The sequence below is a fragment of the Osmia bicornis genome, chromosome 1 (assembly GCF_907164935.1).
Source record: "Osmia bicornis bicornis chromosome 1, iOsmBic2.1, whole genome shotgun sequence".
In the NCBI taxonomy this organism is placed as follows: domain Eukaryota; kingdom Metazoa; phylum Arthropoda; class Insecta; order Hymenoptera; family Megachilidae; genus Osmia; species Osmia bicornis.
The window spans coordinates 408,385-431,451 of NC_060216.1; the positions used below are offsets into that span (position 1 = coordinate 408,385).

At 41.9% G+C, this 23,067-nt stretch overlaps 1 protein-coding gene across 1 annotated transcript; it reads left to right on the forward strand.

The window, feature by feature from the left end:
• The first annotated feature begins 20,981 nt into the window (after positions 1-20,981).
• On the forward strand, positions 20,982-22,688 carry LOC114881158. The gene has a single exon (XM_029197857.1). It carries the CDS (start codon positions 20,982-20,984, stop codon positions 22,686-22,688), a length of 1,707 nt encoding a protein of 568 aa, XP_029053690.1.
• The last annotated feature ends 379 nt before the right edge of the window (positions 22,689-23,067 follow it).

Genomic DNA, 23,067 nt, shown 5'->3' on the forward strand with positions numbered 1-23,067 from the left:
CCAGCTGCTCCTCTCGGAGCTTTAGCTAGCGGCGGAGCTCCTCCAGCTCTTCACCTGCCCTAGCGGGGGCGGCCCTAACCGCCGTCTCCGTGTGGATGGCCTTTAAATGGCGTGCGGCCATCCTTAGTTTCCTGACGAGCGTTCCCTTGATGCCCTTGGAAACGCCCGCTACCCTCTCCACATCACTACAGAATTCCAGGGCCTGGGAGGCTAGGTCGACGGTCGGGACATGCCTGAACATCTCCGCCAGGTCCTCAGGATCGGGGATGGACCTGCTACTTCGACTCGACTCGGGAGGGTCCTCGGCAGTGCCCTCTTCTCCTCAGCGAGTTCCAGCTCCTGGCGTTGCACCTCCAGGAGCATTTGCTTCGCCACGGCGAGTTGCGAGTACACGCCGGTGGTCGGCGGGCGGCCCCTCCTCTTCGCCGGCCGTCTCTCCAAGGACACAGTCGAAGCGACTGACTCGTCCGAGTCCTCACCGTCCCGAGATGCAGCGGCATCCGAGGCCGCCGGGGAGACCCCGCCCCTTCTTCGCCCCGACCTCAGGGTAGACCATTCCGCGTCCACCCTAGAAAGTTGAACGGATGCTGGCGCGCATCCGTCGCTCCACTAGTGCCGGGCAGCACCAAGTCCACCTCGCTAGCTGCCTGTCTCACGTCCTGATTCGTAGCCATGGTCGTTTCCGTTAAGTCCAGTACAGTTTGCTTATTTGTTGATTTAGTAATTCCATCCATAATGGTCCCACGAGAGGGTCGGTCCATGGGTCCACCCGGGCAGAGCCGCCTTATCCGGGTACGGCTAGTACACCCGGGGGGTCGCCAGGTACCCCGGGGTAGGCCGCTAGAGACTGATGCACCCATCAGCCATGCCTAGCGCTTACTCCGAGAACGCCCTCCTCACCGCGCACCGCAGCTTGGGGTTAGGGATTTTTTATAGAGGTTGTCATCCTCGCGGGCCGACCAATGAAGGCAAGCCCCCCGTTCCAGCGAAACGTGACCACTGGGTTACGGTATCATTGCTAGGGCCCTCCGGGTTCGCTACCCGCACCAGACCGCCACGCTGCCTGGCCCCTGGAGAACTCAACGACCCAGGCCTTACCGGCAAGGAAGGCCCTGCCAGGATCCGTAGATCCCACCTACATCACCCCGGGTAATCTGCGAGGCTACTTCGACAGCAGCAAGCGCCCCCCTTTTAGTCGCCTCCTACGACAGGCAGGAAAACATGCACTCCGGAAAGTACATGGCGAGCATTCCCCTATCCGCCACCTGGGGACGCGCCATGTCGGGGTATCACCTCCCCGCCCAGCCAGTACACTTGGCCAGGTCCGTGGAACCTAACCTAACCTAACCTAACCTAACCCAACCTTTTTTTTTTGTTTCGGTTGGAAGAGGAAATGCGTTTGCGCACGCGCGGGCATGGTTCCCCTTTTCGTCTATTCGGCTAGAGGAGGCCGGGGCAGTGTGGGACTCATGTCCGCCCTGAAGGGGCAGCCTGACGCCCGTTTGGTGGGGGCAAACCCAAAGAGGCAACGCCAGAAGGGGGCAACCTGGCAACCCAACCCTTAAGGGTTGAGTTTAGCCCAAGAGTAGGCCACAGCCCTGAAGGGGCGACCTAGGCGGGCAGCCCAGAGTGGGCACTCCCGAGGCTGGACATACTACCCACTAAAACCTCTCCCCTAACGTGGGCCGCCAGTACCTTTTCACTCGTTAGAATATATAAAGTGTACCAACGTATAGCCACAACGGCGCTTTGGCAATTCAACGCATTTCGCGTTATTCAGTCCTCCCTCAACCTGCCATGTGCTAGGCGCCCATAAGTGGTTGAGGATCCACGCCGTTGCACCTCCGATCCAGCGGTAGGACATTTTCAACCCGCTACGGTAAAGCACAGGGTTTTTCTTCGGCCACGACCAGGAACCGGAGGAATCCCACCCGACGGGTGGTCGCGCCATGTCTTCACCTGCCGGAGCAGGAGCTTGCTCTTCGACACGGCCAGGAACCGGAGGAACCCCACTTAACGGGTGGTCGTGCCAAACGTCCACCTGTCCCAAAACTTACCAGGACAGGCCAGTTTTCTTCAGCACGGGCATCGCCCGAGACATCGTATTTCCACGGTAGACCGTGCCAATCTTCGTCCACCTTGTAGGTTGCTGATGATGTGCCTTATCCCTGAGGTCATCACGCCGACCTGCCAGTAAAGGCAGGAACATATTTTTCTTCAGCTACGTTCATGAACCGGGACATCGTATCTCCACGGTTGATCGTGCCAATCTTCGTCCACCATGGTAGGCTGATAATGATGATGTGGCTTTTCCTAGATGTCATCACGTCCACCTGTCCCAAAACTTACCAGGACAGGCCATTTTTCTTCAGCAACGGTCGGCACCGGGGGGACATCCTCTAGGATCGCACCATCCCGGCGTGACCGCGCCACCTCTTCGCCTGCCTAGCACTATTGCCAGGACAGGGAACCTAACCTAACCTTTTTTTTTTTTTTTGTTTAAATAGAAGAGGAAAATGCATTTATGCACGCGCGGGTTGTCCCCCATTCACTCTATTCGGCTGGTGGGGGCCCGGGCAGTGTGGGACTCGTATCCCCTGAAGGGGGGCCTGGCGCCCACTGGTGGGGGCAAACCCAAAGAGGCAACCCGGAAGGGGCAACCTGATAGCCCTACACTAAAGGGTGGGCACAAAAGATAGAGTCACAGCCCAGAAGGGGCGACCCGGCGGCGCCCAGAAGGGGCATCCGCAGCCTGATACACTACCCACTAAAAACCTCTCCCTAACGTAGGTCGCCAGAACCGTTTCATCCTTTGGGGAGGTCTAACATGAACCAACGATAGCCGCAACGGCGCTTCAGCTCCCTAGCTTTCATATGCGCTTTCGTCTACCCTCAATCCGTCATGCGCTAATCAGCAATAAGGGATTGAGGATCCACGCCGTTACACCTCCGATCAAGCGGTAGGATATTTCAACCTGTACGGTAAAGCACAGGATTTTTCTTCGGCCACGATCAGGAACCGGAGGACTTTCCCACTCAACGGGTGATCGCGCCATGTCTTCACCAGCCTGCAAAGCGAGGTCAGGAGCTTTCTCTTCGGCCACGACCAGGAACAGGAGCTCCTGCTCAACGGGTGATCGCGCCATGTGTTCACCTGCTTCAGCAGGGCTTGCTCTTCGGCCACGATCAGGAACCGGAGCTCCTACTCAACGGGTGATCGCGCCATGTCTTCACCAGCCTACAAAGCAAGGTCAGGAGCTTTCCCTTCGGCCACGACCAGGGACCGGAGCTCCTGCTCAACGGGTGATCGCGCCATGTGTTCACCTGTTTAACAGGGCTTGCTCTTCAACACGGCCAGGAACTGGGACATCACATTTCCCAGTTGACCGTGCCACATCTTCGTAGGCTGCAATCCTCGATGACTTGTCCCATACATACTTTACACACTCACACACACGCTCTCTTTCTCATGACAAGCACAGCGCTTCGAATGCCCCAAAATGCAACAATAAATAGTGAGAAATGGATAGTAAATAATAAATCAATAGGCCCATGGGGCCCATGGATAGAAAAACCCATAAGCGAACCATGAATAACCGATGACAAATGAATGCAAAAATAAAATAAACATAATAAAGCATAATTCAACATGATTAAACAGATCACAAAATACAGCAGAGAATCAACATATATATGTATCTAATGCAACGGTGTAATTAATGAAAAAGTTAAAATAGAACAAGTAATGAGTTAAAAATAGAACAAATAATGAAAAAGTTAAAATAAGAAAGGAACAGTAGTAAACAGTAATAAGTAAGCAATAAATGAATAAATAAATAAATAAATAACTATAAATAACTATCTATGAGAACATGAGAACATAAGAACATGTGAACGAAACATAGGATGCATAGTAAGGGAGTAAGCAAGCGAGCACATGTGAACTTGGCATAAGCAAGGCAAACGTATGACGTATAACCAACAAAAAACCTCAAAACCTCAAACGTCAAACATACAGCCAAGCAACCAAACAGCAGGAAATGAATAGTAGAAAGCAAAGAGTATTTAACATCAAGCACCAGCACATAATATAATCATGTAGTTTAAAATAAATTTAAGTTGAACTAGAAATTGTAATGAAAATGAATGTAAACCAAGGATGTAAAGAATGTAAGTAAAGAAAAGATGGTAGACAACAGATAGCAGATACCAGTCATAAGAGAAGAAGTAAACATAGAACGTTGATAATTATTCTCAGAAGTAAAGGGCAAAGTATAAAATATACCCAGAAACAGCGGATTCTGTGTCAAAGTAGACACACGCATCACCACAAATGACGAACCAGGATCACCAAAAAGAAAGAAAGGGTACGCCAAATATGTAGCATAATGAATAAATGTATGTAATGCATAAAAGCATGTGTGACATGGAACTCGTCATAACCATCTATTAAAACTATCAAGATGACTGAAGAAGAATTACAGATAATAAAACTGAGCTGAGAGCTTATATGAAGTGCTCGAGCCAGCGAGGCTGAGAATCCCTCCTGCGAGGCCAAGATATCCAGGATAATCAAGGTAATGTAAATTCAAGTCTATTAAGATTATGATTATAATTATTTAAACTACTAGACTGTGCCACGTGTAACCAAGCAACCCTGCAATAAACAGATGTACTTAGAGGGCGTGCAGCACAAAATTGAGCAGACCAATCAGTGGTGCCAACGCCAAACATCGTATACAATACATAATACATTCCTATTACATCAATTAATGAGAAAGGTACCATATCTTCAAAGAAGTGAAGATCGGCTGGGAATAAGAACAGGAGAAAATAGATGGTGAGCCTAATGAACCACTAATAATTGAAATTATTGTTTGAAGCTGCTGAAACTGCCCAAATTTGCTTGCAGGAACATTCACCAGAACCACGACCTCACACTAGCTTAACGAGCGAATATGGTGAAGAAACAAAAAACAAAACAAAACAAAATGATCAGATGGAGGCAATGAACAATGAACAATAAAATAGGGGACTTATAGCAGTCAGCAGGCCAAGAGATAATAAAAGATAATAAAATAAAATAAAGCAACGACAGGTGTGACACAAAATAATCAAGTAAGAGTATACAGCAATATAAGAACAGAAAAATAGAGAGGAGAATGAAGGAAGAACAAGGATAAAAGAAGAAAACAAGAAAGAAAAGAAATATCAGTAACGAATGACAGTGAACTCAAGGTAGGTATAAATGAAATAAAATCATTGAAATGTATAAATACTGAAATTATAAACAGGAACCGTATACCCTCGCAACCACTATCATTCCTGAAAGGAACAGAAGAACAAACAGAGCATTGTAGCAGCCCAGGAGAAAATTAGTCAGAAACGACTCAGATCAGATCAAATCAATGTAAAACTTTGTATAACTTTAAACAATCAAATCAAATGAATGAATGAATAGTAAACAAAATGAATGAATGAATACCGAATGCGAGTGAAACAGTTAAAGATATTAAAATAAAATGAGAAAATAGAGAAATGTAGAAAATGTAGAAAATGTAAAGTGTGTAGCGCGTAGCAGCATGACCCACATAATGTAATATAATGAAGAAGTAGATGAATAAATGAATAAATAAATGAATACAACAAATGAGTTATATTCCAACCGGTATAACCATAGAGATTATTGTCTCAGCTACTGTAACTTTATCTTTGTAAACTATAAATTATATATTGTAAATCACAAATTATAGATCAGATTCATAAATCATAAATCGCAAGATGTAACTGATTATATCCATACAAATGCAAATAGTAGATAAAATTGACAACCGAATGGTGTATAAAGGTAAGTAAATAAAATGACAAATAATCAAATCAAGCATAAACTGCATGGTTCGGTCAACACCATATTACTACATAATATAAAATACAAGAATAAATAAATAATAAATAAATAAATAGAGTATTTTAAAATAATATTAAATATTTAAATGGTGAGATTACAATAGAAGCCACGCGCCATCAAGCATTTGAATAGACTAAATCACCTATCCTTACAGGAAAATTAACCGTACATAAATCCAAATGAATAATGAATGATAAGCGAACGAATGAGTGAGTGAGCACTAGAGCGATTAAAACATCACATCAAGCAAGATCATATCAATTAACAGGGGAGGAATAGGATGTGAGCCCAGCATAATGCATGACATACATAGATAAATAATATAACAGCGCGGTCAAGAAAATCGCTGAACTTAAACATTATACTGCCATTTCGTTCAGAAAGAATTGAATTTGCCTCAAATTCTTCCCTGCACATCCCTGCACGAGAAGTCCTCGGAACCTCGAAAGGCTTGACAAGGATGCACAAGGTCGAAGAGGAATGAAGATTAACAAATAAATGCGTAAGATAAATAAAATATATAAGACAATACTTATGATCAATCAAACCATATATGAATGAATGAATGAATGAATGAATGAATGAATGAATGAATGAATGAATGAATGAATGAATGAATGAATGAATGAATGAATGAATGAATGAATGAATGAATGAATGAATGAATGAATGAATGAATGAATGAATGAAATAAATGAAATAAATAAATAAATAAAGATATGTCGTTTTTGTAACTGTTGTTTATTGTTTCGTTTAATGTTTCGGTAGTGTTTCTATTATCTTGGGGGCTTATTCGGATTAGTGGGGAAGTGAAAGTTCCTGTTTGTTTGTTTTTATTAGCTGAATTACTTGGATTGATTGTAAATCCTATGTCTTTATCTTGCCAACTGGCACCTCCGTTATCGGTTTGGTTAGTGTTTATGGTTAGATTCTTTACGTTTTTTGTTCTGGGTATTGCATCTAATTCTGTATTCGCGTTTGATACCTCGGTTGTAGCTTTTGGTGTGAAGTCAAATGTTCTTCGTTCTGTTGGTGAACGTGGTGTTTTACGGCTTTGTAAAAAGGTTGATGCGTGATTACGATCTTCTACAATACTTTTGAGTTCAGGATTTTCTTGTGTCCTGCTTCTTGTTAATCTATTTTCGTCTTTAATGTTTTTGTTATCCGTTGGCTTAAAATTCTTATTATTCATTTGAAAGTTTCATTATTTGTAATTATTTAGTGAATAAATGAGTTAATTTTATGTTTAGGTGAATTTTATGTTTACTTTGTAGCAGTATCTCAATGAATTGATAATGTTGTATATTGAAATTGATTCGAAAGTGAATTTCTTGAATTTTTGTTGAAGTTGCAGACAAAGATTTATATTCTCGAGTTAGATTTTTTTATGAGTCTACCCTATATTACACGTTAGTAGTGCCTGTTGGCGTTCGATTCGTATCGGAACCACTGTAATGTCGCGAAGTTCTCCCTCTCACTGAGTTCTCCGCGTACTTTTTTTGTATGATTTGTATCTACGTTGTTAGTTAGGTAGAGGTTCTTACTTACCTTTCGCTGGGCGAGGATACCTGTAGAAATAAGTCGTCCTGGTGGATGTAGACAGTAGGGTAGACGTTTAATTGAAGTTCACACACTTCCGAGCACAACAAATGTTTATTGGTAGTTCGTACAGTTCTTAACTTGCGCGTGTTTTACAATTGACGAATTGCTCTGTCGGGTCTCTGGGTCCCGTAGCAGAGTCGTATTTTGCGGATTTTGTACGCGTGTTAGAATAAAATCCGGATTCGCGTTAACGGACTGGCCGATTCTGAACGAGTTTCACGGAAGTGATCGGGTCGCGATGACTTTGAGTCTGCACTAAATTTGATCTGATACGGGTTCTGTACTATAGTAGGTCTGTGTCGGGCGGTTTGGTCTCGTTATTATATATTGATTAATGAGGTCGACTTTTGATTTGGCAATTCGGGTGAACCACCTCGTCCGGATCGTCAGCGTTCTCGCCGTACGACGACCCGGCTGAGTTGCTCACTGAGAATTTTTTGCGGAGGTACATGAATTATGCAAGCCCACCAAGAAGGTTGAATCATCCAAATAATTAAATTAAAAAATAAAATACAGATAAAATATGAATATGAAGCAATAAGAAAAATAATGGAATCAAATAAACGTAAAGTAGAATAAACCATAAAAAGTCAAATGTCAAAATGACAAATTATTTACAGAAACATAACCCTAAAGTGACAGAGCCACCAAGTATCAAACCAGCATGCAAGGACTTGTTAACAGTAGCAAGTTAGCAGTTAAGAGAGCTGAATTGCGGCTGAAAATGAAAAAGAGAAGAAAAGCAGGGAAACAGGGTAAGATAAGATAAGATAATAACATACTATAAAATGGCAGGAATAAGCCCATCCTGATGACACGAATATTAATTAACAGGAACAGCCCACCGCAACATCATCAGGAAGGACCTTCAATTACCAGAGAGACGTCGTGTATGAGTTGAATTGAAGAATATTAAGGAAGAATGAGAATAATATGAAAATGTCCAAGGAATATCTGGAACATACAGGCAACAATTCAAGAATCAAGAAATCAAGAAAGCGATAATGAAATAAATAAAATAGCGATAAACAGTGATGGCGTGGCACAGATAAAGTATAAAAATATAAACCAAATGAAGGAAGCCAAAAATCAATACATTAAACATATTAATACCGTCCATGACACTTCGTACCATCATGAAGATCAAAATAAGCTAAATCATATCAATTACTTCAACTCAACTGAATGAAGAACAAATGAGAGAATGGAAGAATGAGCAACAGAACAGTAAAGTAGTTAATTAAAGATATTAAAGAAGAATGAGGTAGGTAATAAAACATAAATTATAAATTGGAGCCCGTAACCAGCAGCATAACGTAAAATAGTGTAACACAAACAGTGTAATGCAATGAAATGTAAAGCAGTGCAATGCAATGTAATGTAACGCAATGCAATATATGCAATATATTGTGAAGAAAATGGATATAATGCAAGAAAGAATTATAATGTAAAGAATATGAAATGTAATGCAATAAAATAAAATACAATACAGGGAGTGGCTCACTAAAAGATAACCGTAAGATTATGAACTAAATACTTCATTCCTTTACAAAACAAACAAGTAAATTATAGTTAAATTGTGAAATTGTGAATGGCAGATGATGAATGATAAGTGGTCATGTTAATGCAAATGCGAAAGGACTGATTATTATATGACATTAAAAATAGAGAGTAAGTAAATAGCAAATAAATCAAATGAATCAAGTGTAATCTGCGTAGTTCAATTAACCCTATGCTACTATATAGTGTAGAAATAAATAATAATAACAGAAGTAAAGTATTTAACTAACATTTAAATAATAAACTAGACAACCACGCGCCATCAACGTACTTGAATGGTCAAAACCACCTACGTTGCAGCAGATAGATACACAGTAAGTAGCAAATAATACATGATTAGAGCTATGTCAAAATGCAATTGGCAAAGGAGTAGTAACAACTGTTCCAGCAAGAGTAGGGAATCAATTAGGGAGTAATAACCATTATTAGGGCAAACAACCAAGCACCAGAGTTGAATCGGTCACACAGGACCGCGTTGGCTTATGTCACATTAAGTAATAACTAGATAAGTACATAAATAGGTGATTAATTTAATTAGTATTCAAGTATGATTGCCAGGAGAAAAGCGGGCAATACGTTAGAGTGTGCTGAGCAAACGATGGTTTCAACGGAGTACAAACACGACCATAGCTGCACTCATCTATTTCAACTACCAAATGTGTAAGATGAGTAGTGGAAAACACATCACATATACATACAGAATCACACGAAACCGAATTAAGTGCATGCAAAATTATAAAATAATATATATGAATTAATATGACCAAACGCAGCATAATAGCTATGTCCCAGGCCTACTCATACCAGAAATCACCACAGTTAAACCCCTCAAGGGTATGGTTAATCATCATTATTATAAATTAGACTGACTTATTATAATAAAGGTTGGTAGTTCAATTAATTTAGATTAAAAGCAATTATATTTATTAATAAACAAGCATCTGACAGCTGCCAAAGCAGAGATAACACACATACATAACCAATGATTCCATTGATGAAGATAGAAAACCAGACCAAGCTTAGGGAATATCATTCATAGAGTATATAAATCCAATGATCATTTCAATTATTAATCTTGCAACAATGAATAAACAACGAATGCCGGAAGAATTAATTTCTTTCAAATGAATAATACCCAAATGTGTTTCCATATCAGGGTAACAAAAGCATTTACCGATATGACATCTAGCGTATATATTGCGTATCGCATTCAACGACCGAGGAAACCATTCAGAATTCATAAGTTATCCAATGTAGATGGTTTGCCACGCAATACCACCGAACCAGCATTTACCATTGGACAGTAAATCGCATATTCCAAAATCAGGTTTAGACGAAAAGAGATCAAACTGGTATTAAGAACGGAGCGTGACTTCAACAAAGCACAAGAGTATCACAACCGGCAAATTAAGCAGAATATAATTGCATAAGTTATCATAGCTTATCATATTCATCAAACCGTCCCAAATTATTATGCTGCCATCGTTAATGTAACCGAATATAAGAATAATTTATTATATAAATTTAAATTTAAACGGTGGCCACCTCACAATATATCATAAAAATAGTAACGGAATGTATCGACTCCCCCACCCGCAGCGTCATCCCATCCCCGTCTGCACATCCTTGCAAAAACCTAATCAAGAAAATGCAGAATTAACAAGACCGAATTTGCCAGTGGCCACGATAACCGGAGCAGAGAAATAGCAGGCCGCGCTGCGAGAATACAACATCTGTAATAATAACAATAATAAGAATAATAATAAGAAATGGTTACAATCAGGCAACCTGAATAAATTAAATTGAGATTATCAAAGTCAATTAAACTTGCGCTGTGAGAATATTAAGAACCGAGCTCGTCATATTTCAGAGAAAAAGACCGCCTTTCCGTCCGTTAAGAATCACAAGTAATAATATAAAGTCTGCCGCCTCCAATAGATGGCAGCACCAGTAGCTGCAGCGAGGAGAGCGGCCAGGTAAGATTTAACGTGTTGAACCCTAAGCACACAGTCAAACACCCAGCTTGCCGTCCTGAGACATGCTTAAGCGGACAATGAAAACACTGATCCGGCAGCATGCGGGAGAAAGTAAAACATTAAATAAGAGTGCATGAGGCAAAGAAACAATTCCCACCTTACTTACACCAACAGGTTTTCAGAGAAAGTTAGTCTAGGGGCTACAAATCATTAGCATAATCCGATAAATACACGAATGATTTAATTAAGCCGTTCGATAATCGATAGCCTGCTAAATAGCTTAATAGCACCGCAATCAATAATCAATTAACAAACATGTGTGCATATCCATTCAGCACTCGCACATTCATAATCAAGCACTTGTCCCACGCCAAAGCAGGGACAGGACGACCATAATTAATGAACGAATCAATGAGGATACGGAAGTCAAATTCTACTACGCCTCCCATCCCCCCCCCCCCCCCCCCCCGTCGTCTGTCCCCTGAGCGTCCTACTTTCGCAATCACGTTTCCCTTTATCAACACCTAAAGGAAACCATCCTTGTAAGTGCAATATATCATGATGCACGTGTAATCCTGTTAGGTTCAGTCTCCACATCCGGGGTCCCTCCACAGGTACCCGAATTGTTCGTAAACTCCTCGTGGACACTTCAATCCCGTGGCACGTGTAACCAGAAGAATGGAGACATGTGCGCACCAACACACAAGTTCTTAATCGCCAACAAGGCTGGGCCAGTCATGCAGTCCAGAAAGAAATAGATGCTCAAAAATCTCGAAAACCCCTTGCCACGAGGCAGCGTCGCCAATCCAAGGGCAAACGGTCCGGTCCAACAAAGCGGAGAACATCTTATCAATAGGGATGAGTGAAATACGACCCGGCCAACACAGCCAACGGCCGAAGCCCGTGAGGTCATCAAGTCAAGCACTGGGGTGACCATAAATCCAGAGACACTGGATACTGAATAACAAAACACCACACGCCAAGCAACTAAAGTTGCCAACCTATCGGTAATAGGTTAATTAGTAATGCAGCTGAAAGACAAGCGTCTGACAGAGACTCTAACAACAAGATAAGGATATGGTCGAAAAAACACCAAAGAAGAAGTAAAGAATTTAAATTAAAGTAGCATAAAAGTTTCTATCTGTAATACAAGACTGCATCAGCGCAACACTGGCGCGTACAATGTTCGCGCAAATTATCACATGTCCTCACGTTGTTACGAACCATACTACGTCGGAATAACAGAATAGGAAATAGAGGGTGGCGCGAAACAACTCATCCCAGCCAAGCAAAATGCATGAGATCATTGAACCAGACCAAATCAATTAGCACTTTGAATTAGTAATGGTATCGTTTAAGATAGGGAAGAAAGATAAGCAAAAGAATACCAAACATGATATGAGAGCTAATATAGCATAGTCTCGCGCAACCGCGTCCACTGACCGTGCGAACACACATAATACTGTTTCGTACGCGACCACAACCAACATCACGCCATCATACACAAATAGGGACAATAAGTGAATTAATAAAATCCATCTAAAGCAAATGAATCAATTGGGTTGAATCATAAAATCAAGATCAAGATCAAGTCAAAGTCCAATCAACATAGAATGAGTAGAATAAAGTAGAGTACAGTAAAATGATCAGAGTCATAGCCGGAATCAAAATGCATTAGGCCAACATAAAACCAAATTGCACTAGAACTCAGATCCAAGATCTAAATCGAATCACGGCTAAAATTGAGATGTAAACCAAAACCTAGATCGAAATCGAGGTCAGCCACGCTTTCGCCCGAAACCAAAATAAATAGATATGAGCCATAGTCAACATCAGATCAAGACCGAAATCAGGATCAAAATAAGAACCAGAATTGAAACCGAAGTGTAGGTAGAAATCGAGACCAAAATCAAGACTGAAGTCAGGACAGGGATCAGAATGAAGATCAAAATTGGGATAGAAATAAAAAATAAAATAGGCAATGCCTAAACACTTATCATGGTCGCACAGAATCACCAGCAAGCAAGTCATTGACAAAACTCATAAAACGTGTAAGATAAATATAGACAGGGGTATAAGCATAATCATAGCCGGAAAGTACCCAATATTAATACGTAACGTTGCAATTAGGTACAATTACCAGCCCCAGCATCCAAAATTATAATTCAGAATTAACCTTACCAAATTTTATAACATTAAGATCATAGTCCTGAGGCTCTAAATCCGAAGCATTGCAATTAAGATTGAGCAAATTGAATAAGCGAAACGAAACAGCCCAATTTACAAGATACATTATTGACACATATTTGATATACAACGTCATATAATAAAACAAGTCATACAATAATAACAAAACAGGTAAAAGCAAAAGAAGTGAATTTCTCAATTATGGATTATAAATTATTGAGAGAGTAAGTTGGATAATTATGTTGTCGAATGCCACCAAAGTGCCATTCTTCGATAAACAGCACGACCGTTTACACAATGTCGGCCCACGCACAGCTGCAAAGCATTAGTGCGTCAGCTTTCCGAATAGCATAAAACGAGATAAAGTAGGCCAAGAAATTCGAGGGCTAAGATAAAGTTAAATCGAATTTAAATCTCGAGACCAGTAATGAAGTTGCAAGATAGATAGAATAAATCAGATAAATAGAATAAATCAAAGACAGAATTAAAGCACAATCGAATCAAAATCAACTCCAAGGCTGGGGTCCAGATATAACCGCGATCGAGATATGATCAAAATCAAACTCAAAATCAGAACTGGAATTACAAATAAAATAAGAATGAAGTCGAGACCGAAACCATAATTGAAACCGAAATCAAAACCAAAGACAAAATCAAATCAAAACCAAAATCAGAATCAAAATCAAAAGCGAGGTCGGAATCAAAACGAAGTCGGAATCAAGATCAGAATCGAGATCAGAACCTAAGTCAAATACAAGTCGAGATCAAAATAGAAACCGGGGTCGGGTCTGGGTCAGATCAAAACCGAGACCAGAATCAAAATCAGAATCATGGACACATCAATTACCAATAATAAAGCAGTAGCTGTGGCCATTTGAATATTCCTTCATTATATCATAGATCGCCAACAGTCACAACGTTCTTCCCAAATAATAACAGGGTACCCGCCAACCATCAACACAGCCACGGGCCATGCATACGCACAAAACATTATTGCCATAGGTGCAGGTAGGAAAGGAGAGAGAGGATGGATTCACTCCGGTCAACCAGCTCCCGCCCCACCCCATCCGTATGACCTACGGACTTGCGCAGACCGTGTAAAAGAAAGCGCCCAGACCGACCAATGAGCGCAACGCTACATCCTCCAGTCACCGGCCGGCTCAGTCGAAATCCCTCCCCCCACCTCCGCCACGGAGGAACCGCCAACAGCCCGCCAGGAGAGCTCATTCACTAAGTTCATTCGTTTGGTGCACCTAGTTAAACACGCTGAGTCGAATAAATCTAAGCAATTCCCCCGTTAGACCGAAAGGTAAACAAGTAACAAGTTAGGCATTCGAATCATCAAATCTTCCAGTCAACATCCCCACCCACCCTCCTAATCATCGAAAGTCCAGTGCTACCTAAAATCAGCAGATTGATCAATCAATCGACCAGCTATCCGATTCATTCTTACCCGTTCCATGTACGACCCAGACTAATTTAGCAATTCAATCGTTAACAGAGAAGACACGAAGTAACTACAGCCGTCTGCAGTAACCGACAGTAGAAGTTCATCCCAAGCAGGCGTGTACAGGAACGAAGAGGAAGCAGGACAAAATAAAGGGTAAAGTTCGTCCAATATCAATCCGTCAAGCCGTCAAGGCGCAAGTGTAAGTGGAAGGAAGTGCAGTGGCGCGCATTTCATTTTCGCTGCCGCAAGTTAAATATTAATATTAAATTAGTGAAGAATAGAGGATAACGAATAATGAAAAGTAATGAAGAGTAATAAATAATGAATAATAAGTGAGTAATGAATAAGTGAATAACAAATAAATAAGTAAGTAAGTAACTAAATAAACAGATAATAAATAGATAATAGTGAATAGTGAATAACGAGAAAAGGTGTATAAATGGCGTTTAGTGAATGAGTAAAGAATATAATATAGGTAAAAATGCAAAATATATAAAATACAAAAGTGTGTGATCGACAGGTCCGCAGACCAGTCATCAATCCACCAGTGCCACCAGCCCTCAACCCGTGGCTACAATGGACTCAATAAAGGCCGATCTTCTACCGGCGATCACCGAGTCAAGAGAATCAGGTGCCACCGGGGACACAGCTGCCGGGCCCTCTTGCTCGACTCCTACGACAGGCCAGGGTAAGGGAAGGATTTTGGTGAACCCGAATGTAAGTACAACCAAGTCATCCTCCCCTGTACCGGAAACCCAAACCCATTCTCCAGCAAGTGTAGTTGCAAAGGATACTCTAGCCAAAATATAAAAAATGTCGGACAAAGTTAGGTGAAGTACAATTAAATCAATTTAAATTGGTAAAATAAAGATTCGCAATCATAACTCGCAATCAAATCAGTGCAATCAATAAAAGGAATGGGATCAGCACCGGGCAGAGTTAGCTCAAACCAGCGTAACGAAAAAATAAAATTAGTATGATACTCCTATATTAGTTCATTAATTAAAGTAAGTCAAAGCAGAGCCGGATCGAACACCAAGACTAAACCAGGTTCGAAGTTTAGGTCAAGTTAAGACAATGTCAAGTTAAATGAATTAATATTAATCAATCAATCAGGTATAATACAATTGAAATAGGGATTAAATCTAATTGAAATTAGCGTAACCAAGCAGAAAAGATGGCAGTAGTGGTATGGCTCAGCCAAACTAGCCCAGGTCAACCCATTCCAATTCAAATTAACTCAAGATCAATCTAGATGAACTGAATCTCACAGAAAATTAAATCCCCCAAGATCTAAGGCACATTCGAATGGCAATCAAGCCACCACAAGAAAAACATATTCAAGGCCAACGTTAAGATCGAATTGTAAAAAGAAAAACCCAGGTAGTAGTTCAGATTAACAGCTACGCATTGAAAACAAAATCAGAATAAGTGGAGTGCTATCACCAGGGTAAGATCCAGCCGGCCTAAGATAGATTAGCCACCGAATACTTGGCATGTCTTGATATCTTGATACCCATAGAACATAGTCACCACAAAACATAACCGAAATACAAGTTTATCAAAATGACTAAATAATAGTTGAATTACTTTGTTTAATTACAGTATCTGGACACCGTTATCTCCGAATTAGTGGAGAGGGCGGTGTCAGCTCGCGTGGAGCGAATTCAAAGAGAAACAATGCGACACGCAACCGCAGTCGTCCATCTGAGTCAAGCCTCCATACGTCGACGCAACCCGTTTCGATGGATTCGCCCTGCACCATTGCGGTCAAGACAAACAAGGCCGGAACGATCCCGTTATGTGCCACCAGCAGACAGCGCACCGCCACCTCCCTTAATGGGAATAAGTTCACAGCCGCCAAATCAAGCAGTCACACCAAACTGCCACCATACTCCATACCCCTCAGGCCAACAATCAACCTACCCCGAGCAGCATCACTATCAACCGCCTCATCCATTCATACACAATCATCAATCGCATTCCTGCTGTCAGCATTCATCGTGCATCCCCACACCTTAACACCAACACCAATACAGTTATCCGTCTTTACCGACCCACCCGCCCCAATATCCTGCCACGTATACGCATCCGTCATACCCCCACCAACATCAATAGATATATCATTAACATAAGTTTAGCAATTAATTAAACTAGAAGTAAGTTAGTTGTAAGTTAATCTGTGTGCCAATGTCAATTCAAAATCTCTTTAATGTTTAGCGCTTCACCTATCATCACATATTTAAAACCTATATCTCTGCTTAATGCCTTAAATCTTAAATCTATATGTTATCTGTTAGTCTTGAGATATTAGAATAGTAATACCTTTATGATAAACATAATCACTAGCAATAAGAGAATGTCTTAACGTAAATAAAATATAAACTTATATAAAGCAGAAAGGCGTAGTTTCAATTGAATGCTGCACACCCATATTCCACCATAAATTACAGCATACGCGTCGTGAGGGGCGAGACAAGCGGACAGCAGCCAACAAGACGAGTCGTGCAGGTACAGTGTCAAAGCCCATCCCATCACCGATTCCTTTTGCCACCCCAAGAACATACCTCTCTCATTTCTCCCATTACAATGATCCTCTAGGGCAACACAAGAGATTAACAAGGATGCAAGAATGACAAGAGCCGTGTGGATTAACACCCCTGCAAGCATTACCTTTCCAAAAATACCGCCAATAATAAAATACAAAATTGCACAGCCTATGGGGTAGCCGAATCAATCATGAAATATGTGTCTAGCAGAACAACAAAACATCAAGCAGTATGAGCGTAAGAGTCACCCACCTCAGTTGTCACACATGATCAGTAAAATAACATAGATTAAATATTAATAATGACCGAAATCAAAATCTGGAAATATGAAGATCTAAAATTCGAAATGAATGACCAGGGAAAGAGGGAAAGTGTGAATTCTACGCAAATCTGCACTTATTAGTATCAGCAAGCACTGCTCCATGCCATCGTGCAGTTATAACAAATTCCATTAATGCAAACTGTACTCGTAAAATAAATAAGAGACTCAAATCATCAAAACCGGAACCCGAGCAGTCGATCAGACCGGATCTCAAGCTGTCACATCGAGATTAATCGAATAAGTCGAAGTCGAATTGTAACGCCAGAAACAGCTACTAGAGTGCGCGTCCATGCCACAACCATGAGCGAAAGCACACCTACAAGTGAACCGTCATACATCAGTTTCAGTTTATTGTTACTTAAAGTCCTAACCCCGTCAGGTAATCAGTCAACTAATTAAACATAATAATTACATAACAAACAGCTAACCTTAAGTACAGGAACGACTTAATAGAGAAAAACAGGAAACACCATACCACCAAAGAAAGGTTAAGTTAACCAAGTAGTTTACTGGATTTCAGACAGACGTCCAGACACTTTGCAGAGCACTCTCAGGATAGACCACAAAAGGTGTAACCAGGAACATCTCCGCCCAAATTACCAACTTACCAACTGAAGGAAGTAGTTACAAATGTAAGATGTACAGTACTCAACTAGGCGATAATGCATTAATCCCACAAATACATATACATGAAAACATGCAAATACCCATATTTTCTTACTAACACAGAATCAATCGAGTAGAAGCCAGGAAGCTAATTTGATTCGGAGTAAAATTAGTAATCATAAGGTAAAGTAACAACACACCTAGTCTATGAAGACGATATTACCTACATAAATTTCAGCCAACATCCGGATACAGTGAGAAGATCATCAACACACAGTAGAGAGAACTAGTTGCCGCAGCAACTTTGAATCCAAGAAGCAGGACAGCCATGTAACAAAATACACACACCCAAAGTGAGATGGTTATAAATAGGCCGGGTAGAAAAAACTCGAAAGAGTTGGCGTGGCGAACACTAACTCGTAAGGGACCCTGCGTTGACAAGAGAGGCAGAATCACTCAGAGAATCCGCTTTAAGCGACTACCTGGGGAGGCGTATAACAAGGTACGATGATTGAGTGAGTGAATAGATTGAGTGAGTATGTTCAATCTTATGAGGAAGGAAAGAGAGAAACGAACGAAGAAGGAATTAGATTCGTCAGCTAATGAGACAGTTCAGAAAGAAGAACATAATGGTATGTATGGTAAAATAGCAACCATTCCCCCCAATCTATATCAGCCAATAATAATGAACCTTTACCACAAAAGCTAATAAAGACATTTTAATGCCCTATGTTAGATCAAAAGCTCTGAAGTTGAAATCCAGAGCCACCACAACTCCGACATTCAAAACCATGTAGGCATAAAACAATGATGGCAGATAACAGCGAGTACCGTATATAAAGAGGGTGCCGCTTTAAATACAGGAAATATAGTTTACCAGCATCTAAGGGGCAGCTGAAAGTACTCAAGTATTTACGGTCTTAAAAATATAAAAATATAAAAATATAAAACCTACCACCACCATCGCACTCGGACCCCCACCCTGTACAGCTCGAATGACAGGCAGTCCAAGGACAAGGAAGAGGCAATCAACCAGTCAATTAATTAAGAATTGTAGTACTTGAAGTAACCCGATAAAGCGTGTGTATGTTTACTGCAGGTTGAAACAAGGGTGTAGGTGCCTAAGACTCATTAATATTTAAACAACAATCATAACGTTACGCTAGTAAAACAAGAGTGTCAACAGGCCGATGTAGACAATCATAAACTAGTATCAGAAACAACGGACATCAGCATAATGTAGGTGGGGTTGCTGCATAATCGATAAACCAATTAATTAACCAATTTTAGACTTCTAAATCAAGTATTGCGATTACGCGACCACTACATGAATAGAGTCGCAGAGAACATAAATCATTCCAGCTATTATAATGACGGTAAGTCCATTAAGGAAGTTACAGCAGCCAATAAGAGTGGCTAAGAGTGACGTGTGAATATCAATGTAAAATAGAATAAATGTACGTGCGCCAATAAACATCCAACATATAATCAAGAAATACAAGTAGTACACATATATTCATTTAAACCTCAACCCTCAATTCCTAATCATACAATCACATTAGATGAATCCTATCAAATCGAGTATCAGTTATCAGTTAAAAGGCATGCCGCTATCCGACTCGAGCAGCTCAATTCGAAGCGTCCAATAATAAATGCAGCAGCAATATTGCAGGGTGCATGGTGAGAAGAAGTAGGCTTGTAATTAAGCTGATAATCAAGAGTACGCTATTAATTATTGAGGGAACAAGAACAAGGAACTCAGGTCACGCTTACGCAGCATTCCCCGCTCGCCACTCGCCACGCCCAATTCTCCCACCATAACCCGAGACGAGCACGCCAGCCAATCCCATACCAAGAGATTAACTGCACCGTTCATCCATCTTGTAAAAACTTGGCAGCTCTCTCCTCGTGGAACCATCGTCAGAGAACACTCGTCAAACCTGAACAAACATTCATCAAATTGATTTACATTACACATCCTTGGATTTGCTTCAAGTAAGTATATTGACGAAAGGAACGTTCATATCCCCAACCATTGGTCAGTAACGAATAATATAACCATAGCTAGCATCAAATACAACCACCCCATTGTGTCCCCAATATCCTACACATTCCAACCTCGTTGCAGTAGAAATTGTTCGTACAGCCAGATAAATACTAGTAGAAATAATCCTTTGAACATTAAATACGGAATACTACGGAATACTTATGCAATCATGCCGCATAGGAGCTGCAAGGAGATATTAAAGATCTACCGAAAGGAAAGAGACCAAGAGAAGGGGAAGCAGCAGAGACAGGAAAGAGAAACCGCACAAGAGAATTAGAAATTCTTGCCCCATACCAGGTAATGCATTGAGTCGTTTAATTACTTAAAGAATAGTCACATGGACCTAGTATACGTAGTTAATAAATGCAGAATATAAAACAAGAAAAATAATAATAAATATGATAGTATAATATGCACGACCCACCACATCACTAAAACTAATATCCCAATTCAATTGACAGGAAGCAACGAACAGCGATGTCCGCCTTCACTATCCTACAGGCAAATCTAAACCACTGTCGCGCAGCGCAAGATGTCCTATGGCAGGCCGTGCACGACTACCGTGCCGACATTGTAGTGGTCAGCGAGCCATATCGCCCCCTACCAGATTGGCACACCGACCCAAGCGGAACCCTAAGCATTTGGTATGTGCAGAGAACACCGCCGTCAGCCGAACTGGGTATGGTACGTAGGATACATACCTCCGACGGCTGTATTGGTTTAGAAACCTGCGACTTTGTAATACTAGGCTGCTACTTTTCCCCCTCCCTAACCATGGCCACATACGAAGGTCAATTAGATGGCTTAACAGCCGGAATCACGTCGTCACGCAAGCCCACGATAATATCCGGAGATTTCAACGCCCGTTCAGTACAATGGGGTTCGGATCGCACCGATGCGCGCGGGCATAGGTTGCTTCGTGTCTGCGAACAGACGGGTCTAATACCTGTAAATAGCAAGGGAGGCCCCTCATTCATCAGAAATCACCAGCAATCGCGAATAGATGCAATAGCATGTAGTCGTACATTAAAATCTCGCCTAAAGAAGTCATTTGTGTCCAGAAAATACACCGGTTCTGATCACAACTATCTAGTACATCGCTTTTCCGCAACAAGCGCCTTCGAGTCCTCCTCAATGAATTCCGCCTGGAATACCCAGTATGGCCCTCCCGACAAGGAAGCGTGGATTTCAATAATTAAGAGTAATCTGTCCCTTCCACCGGAAACTGAGCTCTGGATTCGTGAACAACCCATTTTCATATTTGATGATACCGCTAGTATAGACGCCGCCATAGCAGAACTAGAATCGTGGTATGCAACGGCGCGAATATCAAAATCCAACAATTCCACCAGAAAGCGAAGATACGTGACCTGGTGGAGCAAGGAAATATCGAAACTAAGATTGAACGCCGCGAGATCGCAAGCAAAATGGCGGCGTACCGCCACCCGTATGTCGAACAACAGTAGCAATATATTAATCAATCCAGGACACCCTTTACACCAAAACATGGTATCCGATCGTCGCACATTGATCAAAGCAATCCGCCAAGGCAAAGATGCCTCGTGGACCGAGATGATAAACGAAGTAGCTCGCGATCCATGGGGAAAACCTTATAAGAGAGTAATGAACCGATTAAAGGGAAAGACCCCACTGATGCGTTTAAACGAAACTGAGTTCAGATCCGCCGTGTCTCAGTTATTCGTAACTGATCCCCCCGTAACGCCCACAGTCGAGATAGCCCATTCAGCTACCACACCACCACCCACCCCCACAACCCATAGTGCCAGGCCAGCCAGCGGGTCAATCCGTACCCCAACCGCCCAAAGCCGATCACTTAGTCCCCAGCCCGGCCCCAGCTGGTACAACCCAGGCCAACCCGCCTTTACAGGCTTACCCGCCCCTCATTCAGCAAACCAACCGGAGGCAACAGCTAGTTCACGCCCTAGCCAACAATTCGTGAGACCGTTTCCCGACGCAATCCAAGATCCGCGTATACCTTTCCCATTCAGCGCTCGCGATGCAGCCGAAGCCCTTGGCAAGGTATCCCGAGGGAAAGCACCCGGCCGCGACGGAATAACCGGGGAGGCCCTTCGTCCCATATTGAAATTGGCCCCTGAATGGATACGTGATTTATTTAACGCATGCTATCGACTAGGATATTTCCCAAATTCCTGGAAGGTTGGTCGATTGGTCCTCATACCCAAACCTGGGAAGCCCTTTAATTCATATTCAGATCTACGTCCCCTCTGCATGCTGTCAAATCTCGGCAAAGGTTTTGAGTATGCCCTACGCGAACTTCTAGAAGAGGCTGTTAAAAATTTCGGAGATTTATCCCCTCAGCAATTCGGCTTTCGCAAAAAGCGATCAACTATGCAAGCCATGAAAGTAGTAATTACCGAATGGGACCGCGCTCGTAATTTTGGGAATCATTGCCTACTGATATGTTTAGATGTAAAAAACGCATTTAATACTGTCCGTTGAGAAAATATAATATTAGCAGCACGCCGTCGCAACTTCCCTCCCCTGCTAATAGCAATGTTTCATAGGTATGATTCATAGGTACCACCATGCCAGATGGCACGTGGATAGAGCAGGAAGTTTTCGCTGGTGTCCCGCAGGGATCAGTTCTAGGACCCTTCCTGTGGAACTTAGCTTATGATTCGATACTAGAAGTTGTATTACCTCGTAACGTGACTACCATCGCATTCGCGGACGACCTTGCTCTAATAATTATAGCAGCCTTAAACAAAATACGCGAAATAGCCGAAGAGGCACTCTGAAGGCTCGGTGCATGGTACCTCCAAAACGGCTTAACCCTAGCAACTCATAAGACCGAGGCCATCCTCCTGACCGGCCGCAG

Excerpts from the sequence above, each read along its gene's own strand:
- LOC114881158 (XM_029197857.1), top strand. The coding sequence starts at position 20,982 with ATGGCCACATACGAAGGTCAATTAGATGGCTTAACAGCCGGAATCACG.